The 16,811-nt window shown below is 38.4% G+C and overlaps 1 protein-coding gene across 1 annotated transcript; it reads left to right on the top strand.

The window, feature by feature from the left end:
* Positions 1-7,258: 7,258 nt before the first annotated feature.
* Positions 7,259-16,256, top strand: HAUS3 (HAUS augmin like complex subunit 3). The gene is made up of 5 exons (XM_067298301.1): positions 7,259-7,441; positions 8,983-10,023; positions 11,200-11,633; positions 13,320-13,548; positions 14,858-16,256. Exons 2-5 carry the CDS (start codon positions 9,100-9,102, stop codon positions 15,089-15,091), a joined length of 1,821 nt encoding a protein of 606 aa, XP_067154402.1. The 5' UTR covers positions 7,259-7,441; positions 8,983-9,099; the 3' UTR covers positions 15,092-16,256.
* Positions 16,257-16,811: the final 555 nt, after the last annotated feature.

The raw sequence follows: 16,811 nt of genomic DNA on the forward strand, positions 1-16,811 counted from the left end.
CAAACGCGTTCCTGTTCGTTACCCCAGTGCATGCTTAGCTGCAGGATGTACTTCTCCTTTTCTTGCAGGTATTTATTTACAGCAGTCTCCACTAGTGTGAAAAGTGAGTATTTCACCACTTTACCACATTAAAACAGACTGATAACTATCACTGAAATTTTTCATCCTCACAGATCATCCCTGTGGAAAAAAAAAATAATAAAAAAAACACTGTACACTTCCATTTTATGATGGTATCGATAAAGTAATTGCTGCAAAACAGATTGTTTCAGAAATCTGTTATGTCCATTTACTACCAGAGGCGTAAGAACCAAGAACAGGGTCGATAATCCGCTAACGGTGCACTTTCCAAATTTGTGGAAGGAGAATTGAATTAATTTATTTTTTCAAAGAAGAGTTGCAGTCCTTATACAACTAATGAGGCAAACATATCAGAAGTTAATAGAAGCTTCATCAGCAGTGAAATTAGTCAATTTGCATAAGTGACTGACTAAATGCAATATTCTTAATTGGGAGCTGCAAAGCAACATCTTAAGTATGTTATGGAGCTACCTAAAATCAAAATGCAGGGCATATATTAAACAGAAACTATTAGAAACCATTTGGTAATCTTGGCTGTTCTTTTTATCTAAAATGTTATAAATTAATCCCAGCAAAAGGTTCCTGGGGGTGCATGTGCACCTAGAGAGTTGCCATTTAGCAAAGCAGAGTGAAGGCGACTCATTTCAGAATTTCTTCCTGCCATTTTGCGTAAGAGGTGTGAAATGTGGTTACACATAGTTCATGTAATTTAAAGGGTCTGTGCAATAAGGATTTTTAAGTGGTGATATTTCAGAACACATGCACTGAAAGAGAGCCTTCTGCTGTGCAGGTTAGTTTACTGCTCAAATTAGCTAAAGGTGGTAGCAGTTCGGTTCTGTGCCAGAGCCATTGGGACCTAGAGCCAAAAGGACCGGTTCATAGTCTGTGAGATGTATTATGTTGTAAAGATTCATTTGTACGCACGTACATGGTGCTTGCTACGTTCTGTAGCACACAGGGTATTGTGTTGTATCATTATCTCATCATAATATAAATACAAATTTTTATACCTTTTTGTTGTGGCTTTCTTTTTTTTTAAAATTTTCACCATTTGCTTTTTGTGTACAGTGTTTCTTCTCTTTGCAAATCTCTTCATATAGGTTTAATGACTACTTAATAAGGAGCTCACTGAGTTTTACCTATTCAAATTAATAGTTTGGTATTAAGTTTGGAGTGCTATTTAAATTAAAGTCATTACATATGTTGGCCCAATATAATTCCAATAGTCATCATTTGTCTCTAACCATAGCTGCTGTATAAATTTCCACTATTGCATTTCTGAAGACAAACCAAACTCTAAAACAAAGTGCAAATTGAAATGCATTAGTTTTTGTCCTAAATAATTACACTTGAAATCACTCCAGCTCTGTATGAGATACCAAAAAAGAAATGTTAAAAGATAGTCTACGAGTTTTGCATGTGTATTTTGTTAAAATGAGTATGAAATTCACATCACAAACGATATATAACCAGACAAAAAATGAAAAATTTAGCTTGTTACTTGATACTATTTGCTTTTGCAAATTGTATCATTTTACTTTCAACTGTAATGTGTGACATCTTTTTTTTTTTTTTCCAGCGTGTCAAGAATATTTTATTTTAATTTAGGGAGCTCTTAAAAATATACAAATAGTAGTTTTAACTTGAAATCATCGCAAGTAGTTTGTCAATGGGTTTATGCTTAACTCAAATCAGCTAAGCTGCTGAATCAGTAAAAATGTTCATGCACAAAACACAGTAAAGCCTGGTAAACTATTTTTGTAGCAAAGCTTTATTTTAAAATACCACTATCACAGAATAAGCATAAAATACAATTCAGAAAATCATTAGATTACTATAAATTGATCTCCAACAGGAAAGGAGATACAATAAACTTTTAACAGTGTTGTATTTTGGACAGCACCACGTTATTCTGCACAAGAATTAATCAAATGGGGTAAAAGAGTTAAGATAAATGTCATGGCACTACTTTTGTAAATCCTGTACAGTTTATGGACTGTGCAGCCTCTTTTAAGACATTTGCAATGTCTTGTGATCTGTTTATAAGAAAAGTAAATTTCCATATCTTGCTAACAATGGATGTTTCACTTTTTAATATTAAAAGTGCACAAGCTTGCATGTCAGGATGAAAAAGTTGTATTTTCAAAACCAATTTAAATGGAAAAGAGCTATAAATCAGAAATAAATTCATGATGATATAACCATCAGCTTCTTCTAGAATAGGCAGTATAAAGTGGTTTCAGTGGCAAAGTTATCATTATCATTATGCTTCTAGAATTTTGTGAATTACCCAGCATTTTTAAGGACCGTGCTATGACAAGAAAGGCATGATTGTGGTGGTGTGGCTAGACTGCAAATGAAGGGCTGGCATTACTGGTGCCAGAACGGGCTGGGTTCAGATAAGCTGAGATTGCTGCTGGTAGGAGGCAACTTTCCTTTTGCCCATGGAGTTTTTACGCTCCCTAAGCTGAGGTAGCAGTGCTATTAAAGCTCTCGTGTGTGTGCAGAGGACCCTGTGAGCAGGGGGGCAGCGGTGCTAGGAGCGGTGGGAGCAGAGCAGGCAAGTGGGAGGGACAAGCTGGGCTTCCCAGTCCATGTCCAGGCTCCTGCTGGGTCCTTGCGTATCTTCCCACACCAAGGTTCAGTTTCTTAGGAACACAACCCATCTGCAGACAGCTCAGCTGATCTAGGGGTTTTAATCCACAATGGGGTCGATTAAACAAACTGTATTTTCTAGAAAAAATTAACCTTGTGCAAGGTATGTCTAAGTACGTTAGTAGTGTTAGCCCAAAAGTGTATGGACTTTTTTAATTTAAGGCATTGAATCCAATAAAGCTGAAAAAAATGAAACACTTCAATCTGCTCCTCTGGCAATACAAGGTCTCAGAATGAAAGCTACAGTTCCTCTAGAGAGAGGAGTGCGCTTGTGAGAGAAAGCAAACTAGTGCCAAATTTCTATATTCTGACTTTATTATTATAAAAATCACACTTCAGAAGCTGTGCTTAATCCAGAATATAAATTTGCTTAAAGTAAAGACTTATTTTTAGTACAGTCTGTTTCCAAAGAATGGTTGGTACTGCAGCAATCTGCATCAGAGACCCATAAAATCCTGCTGCTACTAGCAGATGTGACTGTGACCATGAACAGTAGGATGCAAAACTAAAAAGCTTTTACACTGTTGCAGTTCATCGGCTAAAAACTTACTTCCAAGTCTTTTATTTCAATTCTTTTTTCTCAAAAAAAAAAAAAAAAAAAAAAAAGCCCCAAACCTAAAGCAGTGATAAACAAAACACTTTTATAAGAGTGTTTTTCATGTGACAGATGTACCTCAGTGTTAGGGTTTGTATTAACCAGCTGCAATGCTCATCTAAGCCTAGTAACTGCACTCCTCAGGTTTTTTTCTTATAGCCTTGGCTAATAGGTAATCGATAGCTTCTCACTGAGGTATCAGACACATCTGTGTCATATTCTGCAGTGAAACAAATGCAATATGGCATCTGTGGAATAGTGCAGAGCTTGCAGACATCCTTCCAGAAGTGTCTATGTCTTAATCTGCTGGAATCCACCATAAAATGCCTTATAAATGTGATATGCTATCTAAGCAACCTCTCTAGTTCTCAGACACAGATGCAAAACAACTGCTCCTAGAACAAACGAAAAAAAAAGAGTAAGGTAAACCTTTAATTATGTTTTACATAATCAAGAACACAATCAAGAAAAAAATGATTCAGAGAAAAAGATTCTTGACCCTAAAATAGCTGCAAAAGCGAACATACCGAAGCATATGGGGCTGTGGTTGCATGGAGAAATGGACTACAAGAAATTCCAAAGATATGTTTGTAACACCAGTTAGGGAAAGGCTGCTGTTTAATCTCTATCCCTAAAAGATGATATGGTCTGACAAATGAAAATTTGTTTCACATTAGAGGCTTGTTCTTTCAAAATGAGAAGTTTAAATGCACAGTGTTCTGACCTAAAATATTCCTTTTCCAGCCTGAATTCCTAAGCCACTGGGGATTATGAGATCGTACTGTCTGTCAACTTCTCTTTCGTCCATCTGTTCCCCTCCTCCTTTCCTTGATAACTTTTGAACCTACAGGCTAATTTTGACCAAAGCTGACAAAGCAGAGATAGGACGGAGGCTGCAAAGATATTAAGTGGTGAAAACTTTTATGAAAATCCAGTGTCTGGGTAGAAAGAGAACTAAATTATTTCCTATACTCAATATGCCTGAAGGCAGGCATAACTGAGCTCTTAACTGTTCTGAGAGGTGGCTACTGGCGGGCACGTATGTAGCTCCCAACCAGCTACTGAATTAGTATATTCCCCAGCTTGCCCAGCTAGACAGACAGGGTTGTAGGTTTTGTGAAAGGCCACACAGGAGGTGGGATGTAGTTATATGCATGTGAGTCCAGGGTAAGGAGGAAAGAGGGAGAGGAACTGCCAACACAGAGAACTGCAGATATTAGCTACAGCAACCTAGATCGCCGATTGTCAGTTTACTAAATTCTCCTTCATCATGTCTTCTTCCTTTAAGGATGTGGATTTCAATTGCAGATCTGAACAGCTCTCAGGATAGCAGGATTTTAGATTCACTACAGGACAAGTTGATTTCGGTGACAGTAACTGACTGAACTGAAACTGTATCGTCTGATGAAATAAGCTAGTGAATAATTTTGTTCCTTCCAGGTCAGAAAGATGCAATGCACTGTATCTGCAAAAACATTTGAAAACTTAAGCTGGTCTAAATTGCAGCTGCATATCAGACAGTAATCCTAAGGTGAGGAATTCAACAATACAGCTTGTTTTGCCTGTGAGAACTCACTGCAAGATCAGGGTTTAATTTAAAAGTGTATCTTGCATGGACCACATTATACCAGAAATCAACATCCCACACTTTCTCCAAGCAATACAGGTGCTGATTTTGGTCTACAGAAATTAATGTGAGCTAGTTGTAGCTGTGCTGAACTGAAGAGGTTGCTCATTTCCCTGCGTTGATTCATCTCAACAACAGCATTAGGATTAGAGAAGCTGCACATTAAGGACATGCTGGAGGGTTCAACCTGCCACATACAGCCTGGGTGAATGCCTCATCAGGGTGAAACGTAAAGATAAAATTTCTGGATTCAGTAAATGACTGCTTTCTAGAGTAAGCGGCCTTAGAACTCACAACAAAATATGTCATTCTGAATTTAGTTTTCAGCAGTGCAGAGGATCTGATTCAAGAGTGGGAGAGCTGCTTTGTAGTAGCAACCACAGTACAATTAGGCTTCACACTGTAACAAGAGAGAGCAAACCAAATAAATAGAGCAAACAGATACTCAATTTTAAGAAAAGGAACTATGTAAAAATGGGACAAATCCCCCCCTCCCCGAAAATAACAGTTCAAAAAGCAAGAAGCCTACAAACAGCCAAAAAGCTCTTAAAAAATAGTGTACTAAAAGCCAAGGTAAAATATGCAACACAAATAGGAAACAAAGTGGTCCAAAAAAACCCCTGCATGGTTCGATGTGAAAGGAGGCTATCATGAGGCAAACAGGAAAGCCCAGAAAAACATGGCATGTGCAATGTAAGCAGGAAAACAAGAGGGCAAAAAAAGAATTTGAGTGTCTTATAAAGGATGCTCAAACTGTTAGTAAAATTTTACTTGACGATCAGCTCAGAACTGGCCATTAAAATTCAGAAAAGAGGTCCTGGAATCATTGCTGACAGTTCTCTGTTGGCTTAATGGGCAGCGGCACCCCAAAAGCCAACAAAGCAGTGGGCATTATAAGAAAAGGTATTGAGAACAAGACACAGGGCATGATTTTGCTGCTGTAGAATATCTTGGTGTGCTCATAGCTTGATGACTGTGTGCAGTCTGGTCTCTGCATCTCAAGAAAGGCATGGGGGAGTTACAAAGGGTACAGAGAAGGGAAACTGAAATAATCAGGGGACTGGAGCACCCGCTTTACAAGGAGAAACCAAACTTTGTAACTCTTCAAATTGGAGGACAAAGCTGAACGGAAAAATAATTGCGGCTTTCTGAATTACTAAGAAAGCAATGAATAAAGTAAATGCAGAGGTGGTATTCATCAAATCCTGCAGTACTAGAACTAAGGGTCATTTGATGATAGGAAGAGATGTGTTTAAAACCAGTAAGTGCTTTTTTATGTGGTGCATGGTGAAGTTTTGGAATTTGTTGCCTCATGAGGTTTTACAGTTAGACGGTATCAGCAGGTTCACAAAAGAATCAGAAAAATTCATGGCAAGTCCATGAATAAACACTAAAATTACCAGGCAGGGATGTAGGTTCTAGAATCATTAATATATTAATTTTGGAGACAGGGGTGGTGAAAGCGGCCAGGCCTTTCCTGAACAGTCTTTAGGGAATTACTGCTACTGCCAGGACTCTCAGGCTAGTGGTTTGGACCACTGACCTAACTGGGCATTTCTAATGTTCTTCAGCTCAGTATTTCCAGCACCTTCAGAACCACAGCTCCTTCAGGTGTGACTTCCACAGGCAAGACCCCTTGGCTACTTAAGCCCTTACAAAAACACAAAGCCCTGGCTACATTATTCTGACAGCGGTTTTACAGGGCAGTTCCACCCTGAGCCAGGAAACGCACTATGCTGCTACAGGAAAAGGCCAGGCACACCACCGGGCTTTGTCTCCCACTCTAAGGGAACCTGATGAGCAGAAGTGACTGGAGCCGCAGTTCTGGCCGAGCTCCACAGCGTGAGAGCCCCTCCAAGCTCTCTCTCCCACACGTTAAGTAGAATGACCCAAGGGGCCAAAGCTCCACAGCCCCTCCCTAGGAAATCACTGGCAGCGGTGGAAGGTGTATTTAAAAAAAGGGGGGGGGAAGGGCTCACGCGGCCTGCCAGAAGACAGGAACAACCCGGCCGCACCAGCCCAGCCCCACCAACGGGCTCCTCCGCGGGGCGCCCCCACCCCCTCGCGAGGCGGCCGCCCAACCGCCGCGCAGGCGCCCGGGGCACGCCGGGCCCGCCCGTTGGAGCCGCGGCCGGCGGGAGGCGGTCACGCCCCCGGCCCCGCCCATTGGCTGGAGGCGCGCTTGCGCGGCCACCTCCCTCCGGAAGGACGGCGCGAAGCGGCGGGGGGAGGGGAGGGGTGCGCATGCGCACGCATGCGCGCGAGGCGGCCCCGCTGTGGCGCGCTGCCCTGCGCCGCGGGCAGACCGCGCGAGACTAGCGCGTGGCGGGCGGTTTGAGCCGTTGGCGCTGCTAACGGCCTCGCTCCCCGCCCCTCCCCCCGCCCCGGGCGGGTGACGGCTCTCCGCGCGCTTCCTCGGTCTTCCCGCCATTTTCTGCGCCTCGCCCCCGCCCGCCTCAGTACCTCGGCGGCAGGGCGCTGCGGTGAGTACGTGGTCGTGTGGGGTGGGGGCTCGCTTGTACCAGAAGGGGAGCGGCCGCAGCAGTATCCCTTCTCCCCTCCGTCTCCTCGCGCTGTCCTGCGCCGGGACGGTTCTTAGCCGGCCTCCCGTTGGGACTGTAGGCAGCGGGCGGCGGCAGCTGTCCCGCAGTTGGGACCTGGTCGGCGGGCGTTTGGGCTCGTGGCCCCTGGGGAAAAGCCTCGCAGTCTCTGCACGGGTCCCTGAGGATCCCCTGCCGGTGCAGGCTGAGCTGGCGTAGGCCACCGGACGTCTCCGTGCTGGGTAGCTGGGAGCGTGGGTAGTTTCTTCAGAGGTCTTAAGACGTTGGCTTTGATATCTGATGGCGGCTTGAGCGGCTGTGTCTGCGTGCCTTTCTCGTATGTATACACAAACATACAGCTAGGCGCGCTCCTCCTTCGTTTATTTTATTTTGAAGGCAGTCCTTTTATAGCGCGCAAGACTGAGGGCACTTGGGGGACTGCACTATGACATGAGGCTTGGATAACAAATGTTATTCTTTATATATAATTTATAACGCTAAGTAAAACAAATACCAAATTTCAGAAGAATACATTTGCTTTTTCAGCATTTATGTCTCCCTGGAAGGTCGGCAAAGTGATTTTTTTTTTCTGGTGAAATGTATGCTGTAGAACCAAGGTGTTGGGTAGAACTAAACTCTAAAAAAAATCTAAATATTGCACCCCAAAAATGCAAGCAAAGCCTCCTGAATTTCTTGATAATTTGTCCTATTCTTTCCCTTTTGTCACGCATTCCTTAAGATAAGTGGTCAATATAAAACGAATTGTGTGATTTAGGATTCTCAAAAAACAAAAACAAAAACAACAACACTCAAACCCCACCTACCAAACCTCAAAGCTGATGTTTTGCATGCTGCGGAAAAATGCGCCTTTTTTTGTAGCTTTTTAATTACGATTCCTTACGCAATAGAGTATAGGCATTGTGCACAACTTTTTTTTGTGTGTTGATCAATAAATAACTATTATTACATTTTGACGTCATATTAGAGGACTTCTTGTCCCTTGTCAGAGGAAACTTTAAAATGGAGGTTTGAAAGACAAAATTCTACTGGCTAAATAAAAAAAAGTCTCTATAAGCAAGATCTTGAAGTGCAAGGTAATATCATTTTGGCTTTGTTTTTAGAATAAGTGCACCTCCCCTCATTTTGGAAGAGTTAAAAAGATTATTTTTTAGTTTAATGTGGGGAAAACTATACAAGTAAATCAGTTTTGCAGGACATTGAATTGCTCAAGGTTTATTCCTGTTACTTTCCAATTAATGTTAGTGTTCTCTTTTAATAGTACAATTTATGTCAATTAAAAGCATAAGTGTTTGTAAGGATCTGGGATTTAATTGATGTCAGAAGTGTTCCTTCTAATTTGATGACCAAAATATATTAAGGCATTCCTGAAATAGGAACTAGCTTTTAGACTTCGAATAGCCACGCTAATCCAGGATAGGTTTCAGTTTTCTGATGTGATCTGACACTTGCTTTTTCCTGTGCAGACTGTTTTTTATTAAAATACTGAACACTCATTAAAAACGACAAAAAATACCACTGGAATAATACCCCAGATTTTTCATATCTTTGGATCTTTTCTGCTTACAAAAAATATTTTAATCATGAGCTGTGGAAGTCAGTTTGTGGAAACTCTTAAGAAAATTGGATATCCAAAAGCTGATGAGCTTAATGGAGAAGATTTTGACTGGCTGTTTGAGTCTGTGGAAGACAAATCATTTCTGGAGTGGTTTTGTGGAAATGTAAATGAGCAGCATGTGGTATCTGAAAAAGAACTGCAAGATTTTAATAAGCTGCTTGAATCTGGTAAGCCCATTTTAGAAGGAAATGCACTGGATGAAGTTCTTAAAACCTGTAAGCCCTTGGATTCAAAGAACAGTAGTCAGGGAAAGGAAGAGGAAGAGGAGGAACTTAAGAAATTAGAGAATGAATTTCAAATTCTTCAGAAGATGAAAAATCTTAACATTCATCGATGTAATAAGCTTCAAATGATGGCTTCTAAAAACAGCCAGATGTTACAGGCATTAAAAGGCAAAGAGGAAGAAGCACTTAAAGCTGTGAAAGAAGGACTGGGAGCGCTTACTGCAGCAAATAGCAAGCTTAATAATGAACTACTGTCTCTTATTGATGGAGTTAAGAAACTGGCCTCTTTCTTCACTGCTTCAGATTCAGAACAAGGATTAGGTCCACATCCAGTGTTTTTTTCCCAACTTTCTTTGGACAAGTATTTGTCTCAGGAAGAACAAAGCACTGCAGCACTCACCTCATACACAAAAAAACATTTTTTTCAAGGTATGTCTGAATTAGTTGAAAGTTCACATGATGAAAACTTTCAGCTTGGGGATATAAGCAAACAATTGACTTGTGATGAAACTAATGAAGTTTGTGAAGAAAGTCGTGAGGTGGTTCGGCTGCAAACAGCATATATTTGTGCTCAACATCAGCTAATTCAAATGAAAGCTAAAGAAGAGGGTATGAATTCAGCTATACAATGCGCAGAGAACATGCTTCATTCCTTAAAGACCAAGGTAAGCTGTGAAAGACGATATAAGAGAGTGGAGTTTTAAACAGATGCAGGTGTATTAAATTGGATCTGGCATATTAAAAAGAACTGCTGAGATGTTATTTTCACTAATATTTACATAGTGAAGTTGCACTTTTTCAAAATTTTGGTCATGTGCACAAAACTCACCTTGTGCAATACCTCCAGAGTCTATGGTTTGAATTAAAGGTGCTCTGCCATATTTACCAGTTTCTATCTTCTATAATTATTACCTTAAAAAATAGAACTTAAATTAAACTGTAAAGGTACTAATAATTTTGAAATTTAAAATTTCAAATTATATCTGTCTCTCAGTTGTTTGTGCAACAAACAAAAACTTAACTTAGTTAAATTTTGGGGGTGTTGGGGAACTAATATGATAAATATGTTCATGTTTATTTTGCATAGCATAAATTTGAAAAGTTTTACTTCACTGACTCTTTTGAATTTGTATTTGTAATATGGTGGCATTACAGTGCTGTGTCTTACATACCAAATAGATAAATCAGGTAGTTGAGGCACCAGATATCTCTCAACAAGTGAATGGCAGGCAAATATGCCTAGCGGAATTTAAGAATGTGAAGGAGTCCTAACAAAAGGAAGAAAATTAACTTATGTCACAGTCATGGCCTGTCTCACTAGTGGCATCATGTCAGTTTGTGTTTTTTCATTTGTAGATGACTAGCTTATAGGGCCTGATTGATTAAACTAATTTGAAAAAGATTCTAAACCAATTTGAAAGATAGATTCAGATAGCAGTTTTGAGTCCATCCAGCTGAATATAAAAATATGTATGTTCGCATAAGAGATTTTAGTTAGACATACTTGAAATCTGTGTGCTAAACAAAATACAGGTCTCAGCTTTTTCCACATTAAGCTGTTTTCCAGCACTGCAATAGAATGAAATTCCTTTTTATTGAAATACTTTTATCTAATACCTGACTTTTAAACCACTATTTACATTATGATATGTTGTTCAGGTCTGTAAAGCTGCTTGTGGAGTTTTCATTTAATTTTGCATCTTGTCAGTGATTTTCGTATGACATAAGTGCATAATCCTTCAGTGAACTGAAGTAAGATATGTTAGGGAAGTGGTGTGAAGAAAGATGAGCAAAAATGTTAGGGAACCATGAAGAAATTGACAAAAATTTGCTTTGTGCAGGGTATTGGAAAAGAAAACCTCAAAGCCAGGATATCTAGTTTAAATAATGAAATTTCAACGCTTAAAAAACATATAGCTCAGATAAACAATGAAGATCTGCCTTCCCTTTTGAAAGAGAATGCTCAGCTGTTGAAGGTGCCAGTGGTGAAAGGAGACTTTGATCGTCAGATTGCTCGGCAGGACTACTATGCTTCAAGACAAGATGAAATATGCCACCATTTGATAAGACAGAAAGCATCATTTGAACTTATTGAGCTAGCTTACAAAATTGAATTGAGGAAACATAAAGACATCCATTGTCAACTTGAAAATTTGGTAGAGTATCTGAAACAGAGCAGTAATGAGTTGGAACAGAGACTGCAATTGATGTCTGAGCTAGCTCAACATGGAAAGCCAAGGAACACTATTGATTCAAAGGATGGTTTCTCTCGTAGGTAAGCGTTGTGGTCACTGTTGAACTTTGGTTTACTTTGAACTAATATTGGGGTGATAAAAACTTGGGTAATCTAAGGTTAAGTTGTTAGGTTGTTTGGTTCTTAGTTACTGAGAAGCTCTAATTAGCTATAGCGAATATTTGAAAGTCCCCAGGACTGAAGCCTTGGAGACATGAGATTTGCCTCTTGGGTATCCTTTGAAAAGTTCTGTTCAGATTTGCCTGATGAAAAGCTGTTCAAGTTTCCATTTTATTAATGTTGCTGAAGCTTTCCTAAGCAATATCCAGAATAAAATGAATGTTCAAAGCCAATCCTTTCTTATATGCTGATCTAGGACCTCTTGAAAGTTATTCTTTAAGTGTTGATGTAGAGAGCTGTTAATACAGTGATTTCCCAGATTGCATATGTGACTTCATCAACTTAGCTTGCAAACCCCCCAGTGTTGTAGAGGAGAGGAACAAGTCCTGGAACATATGAAATGTGTTTAGCTCATTATTACTGCTTCTTGATTTGCTGTCTGGCTTCTGAGTCCTGTCAGCCATGTTTTTTCACCAACTGATTAAGTCTCCTTGTAGCTCAGGTGATAGTAGGAACATGTGCTGTCTTGCTGTCACTTCAAGACTCTGAACCATGAGGCGTATTGTATAATTATAGGTGTTTTAATGTCAGATTTTTTCCTCTTCGTTAAAAAGGTGTTTTAAGTATTTTTAATAACTTATGTTAAGTGATAGTTGGATATAGTCTTGAGCAGTGAAGGAATGCCAGAATTAGGTAGCATTAATTTTGCTCCCCTTGTGCCAATAACATCATGACAATGTTTTTGTTCAGATTTATTATTATTATTAAATCTTCAGTCCTGTTAACTCTACTCGCTCATCACATTGTATCAGAACACTATCTGACTGCCTTTTAAAGGCTGGCCTTAGTGTTCATGATTATGAAGAGAAGCTAAAAAAGTTATAAGCCCTAAAGGGTTTGTAAACAGAAGACACTTGTAAGAAACTCAGTTACTTTTGAACTATAACTCCTGTTCTTATTAAAGCCAATCTGATTCCTCACTGGGGTCCAACTCATGATGATTTTAATATGCAGAGTTGGTAGTAACAACTGAGAAGTCTTGAGTAATCATATTAGATTCTTCCTGATGTGGTTAAGAATACAGTTTGGTATAGCAAGTATTGCTGTCTTTGCATGACTCATAACTTCTTGGAGAATTTCATAGCAGTCTCTCCATAGATAGAAAATGGGAATTAGTCCAGTAAACTTGAAAATGTCATAGAGACTTCTCTTAGACTTCAATGACCATTGAAGTCTGTTGTTTTTCAGCACTTAAGAAATTGGGCCTATTTTACTGCCCTTGAAATATAGGGAAATAGGCTGTAAAAGCACATTTTGTCAACTTCTTTTGTCAACTTCTATTGCCATTTGGTGTGTAGTTATAAACTGTTATTTTGAAATTTCATTTCTGTTGCTTTAATATTGAAATACTTTAGACTCATATTTACCTATGCACTAGCTATGTATAGATAGAGCATTATAGTAAGAGTACCTGAGCAGTACTGTCCTTTACTAGTCCTCAGTCTGACTCCCTTAGTGAGTGTGAAAAAGCTTCCTCTTGACTAATCAAATAATGCCTGGAATGCTTAGGAAACTTAATGCTTATTTGTCTAACTTGATTGGTTACAGGCTATACCAGCTTCTTGAAGGAGAAAACAAGAAACAACAATTGTTTAAAACATACGAAAGCCTCGAGCAGATGGCTCAGAAGTTAAAGCAGGACTGTGTTACAGTGCAAGATCAGCTAGCACTGTCTTCTCAAGAACAGTCTCTCTTTTTGTCCAAGCTAGACAGTGATATAGATACCCTTTGTGATATTCTGTATTGTGGAGGAAATCAAGTATTACTTAGTAGTCAGGTAAGTCCTTATGCAGTTGCTTCTAAAATTATTACGTTCATGCATGTTCTTTTACTGAGATGAATATAGTGTGAAGGTTGTAGTCACACAAACTGGTTACTGCATTTTATTACAATAATGATGGTGATGGGCTCAGTAGTTACATTGTTCTTAGCACACTGCAAATGTGGGATTTTATATATGTTGGCAGGAAACTTTTTGATTCTGAGAAAATAGGTGCATCTAATTTTTTAAATCATTTCAAAAGCATATACAATCATGTGTTACTAATAAGTTTATGGTATGGGAAGTATGTCTTCTGACTAATATGTCACTAGAAAATTCATTTAAGTTTCTTTCTATTTCAGAGAGTATCCCCCCTCCCCTCCTTACCTATAATACTTATATAATTAATTTGGTTTGGCCCCTTAGAAAGCCTGGCCTTGAGTGGCACCTTGTGGGTAAAATAAGGGTATCAGAATTCTGAAGTGGAAAATCCAACTACAGAACTCCTAGGTGTTCCTTTTAGAACATCTTTTAAGAGAAGATAAGGATTTTTAAATGCAACTTGTTACAGTTTCTAAATAAATAGTAAATATCTCAAAAGTGGTTTGAGACAAGGCTTCTGTTTTGTAATACTTCCTTAGTTAAGCACATAAATATATATTAAACACTGCCATTTGTAAACTGAATTGGCAACATATAGAACAGTTTTTATTGAAAAATGAAACTCTGTATTTAGGACAATACCTATTTAGGGATTACAGGTTATTAAATCCATCAAATGTATTTTATTGTCTCAAGCACTATTACCTCTTAAAACATAGTGACATCTCTTTCTGTTGATACTGTTTCTCAGGAAAAGTAGTTTATTTCCTTTAATTAGGAGATAATGTGCAAGTAGATGACTAGCCTACCTACGCTGAATTATCATAAGAATAATGGGAAAATTCTAGCTGTTAATTAGAGGTTTAATTTTAAAGTTTTTTTTTTGTTCCTTTAAGACTTGACTAACTATAAATGCTTTAATAACAATGTCATTCAACCATCTTTATCTGGTAGACAGCCAGATTCTCATGGTCTTAACTCGTCTGTTTTACTAGACAAGTAAATGAAACTAAATTCTCGTAACCTGATGTGAGTACACTTACGTGTACCTCAAAAGTTGCACAAAGTGAATGGAATCCTTTATATCCTGTATTTCTGTTGTTTCTGATGAATTGTTCTCATAAAAATCGTTTATTAAAGGAAGTGGCTTCCAAAAACAAAAAGCTTTTCTGTTTGTATTAACAATGCTGAAGTAATAAACTTTTTCTTGTATTTTTGTTAGGAACTTACTGAGCAGTTTCATCAAATGGAATTTCATTTAAATGAATTAAATCAGCTCATTATGGATCTTCTTGCTGATGTAAAGGCAAAGAGAAACTTTTTAGAATCTAATAAGCTGCATCAGATGGAAAGAAACTTGTATGTGTATTTTTTCAAAGATGAAGAACACTTGAAAGAGATGGTGGAGAAGCTTGAGCAACAGTCTAAGGCTAAAACCAGTGGTCTAGAAGATTAAAGTTTCACTACCATTGCAGTTCTTGATATTTAAACTTAAATGTACTGTTAAAATATGAAAACATGTTAATGAAAACTGTCTTCAAGTTTATGGGAAAAAAAAGTATTAGCTTATCAAAGCTAACATTTATCTGTCATTACAACATATGTTTTGCTGCCACAGTTATCAAGTTTGTATTATATACTGCTTTATGGTTTTTGGTATCTGCTTGTTGAGTTCACATTTCAATTTTGTCAAAGTTTTCTTTGGTATGAGAAAATATACTGGGTACTTAATGAATTACATAACAGACTGCTCTTCTGCTAGCCTGTGTGTTGATTTCCATTATGTACAGCATAGCACAAAACAAGGTTTCATACCCTTGAGACATGTCCTCGTGCATGCTAAGAACCTTTTCATATGTGATCTGAAAAGTAAATGTGGAGTAGGCATTCCAGATTTTTGAATGTGAATGTACTGTGCTCCTTCTGAAGAGGAAAGTTCTTCAAGGCAAAAATTTTGTGATTGCTTCCCTTACAGTTCCTCTAAGAAGATATGGGTTTTTTTGATTGTTTTTTTTGTTTTGTTTTGTTTTTAATGTAGAAATGTGTTGGAATATGTAGCAGAATCTGTGTTTTAAGACTGTTTTTAAGACTGTTCTTATATCTCCTTATTTAACTTACGGTCTGTCTTCTCCATTGAAACCAGTCCATACTCTTACCAGGCTCTTCAAAGAAAAAGAAGTTTGAATTTCCTTTTTGGACTTAGGGCCTTTTGAAGATCTTTTGTTACAGCAAGTTCAGAATTTGCTCTATAATTCATAATGATGTGCTTTTAAACTTCAGAGTCTCAGTGCTTTTGGACTTCTGCTTTCACTGGCACTAGACTGTTTATCAAATTCTGGTATCATATCCTAATACAGCAGTGAAATTAAATATGCTTTTGTAGTATAACTTTCAATCTTTTGTATGTTGATGGGATCAGCTGTGTTTGCATTCAAATGTTAGACATCAATAATAGGCAGAAAATTAGTATTAGCTTTATCTTCATTAACACTTTCTATTTTGACTGCAGACTTTTACCTTTTATATAACTTAATTAGCAATACTGAATTTCTTTAACTTGTTGGATTTTGTGCTGCTTAATCCTATACATCATGTTTATTATTAAATGTTAAATACTACAATTTAAGATCAGTGTTGTCACTACTTAAGGCAAATCTCTGTGTTGGTTTGATGTGTATTCTGATGCCTGTTGTCTGTTTTATGTTTAGTCTGCTAGGTTCTGATTTTGATATGCTCCCTGAATTTGGAGACTGGTACTTCCCATTTTGGAAAACTCAGGGAGCATTTTTACCCTGTAAAGGACAGAAATGTTGCTGTTTCATGAGTTAGGAAAAAGTGGGCAAGAGGAAAGATTATACTTTTGATTCTTGTAATATCAGGGAAAGGAAAGCCATTCTCTCCCCTTTCCCCCTTTGCATGCTTACTGTCAAATAGCAAACCAGCTCGCACCCTACAGTGCAGTGTTTTGTCCAATAAAATTGTCTATTTTAGCTATTTCCTTCAGTACCTTCCATGAAAGCCAGTTCCTCATGACTTCACATCATTCAGTATCAGAATGCTTTCTCTGCAAGGGTTATGACCACAAGTATATTACAACTCCTAGGATACCTCCCTATTTTACTTTGTTTAGGGTTCTTAAGTGCTGTGCTATTCATTAAAGGCCTGACTGAATGCTA

This window comes from Apteryx mantelli, chromosome 5 (assembly GCF_036417845.1).
Source record: "Apteryx mantelli isolate bAptMan1 chromosome 5, bAptMan1.hap1, whole genome shotgun sequence".
Classification (NCBI taxonomy): domain Eukaryota; kingdom Metazoa; phylum Chordata; class Aves; order Apterygiformes; family Apterygidae; genus Apteryx; species Apteryx mantelli.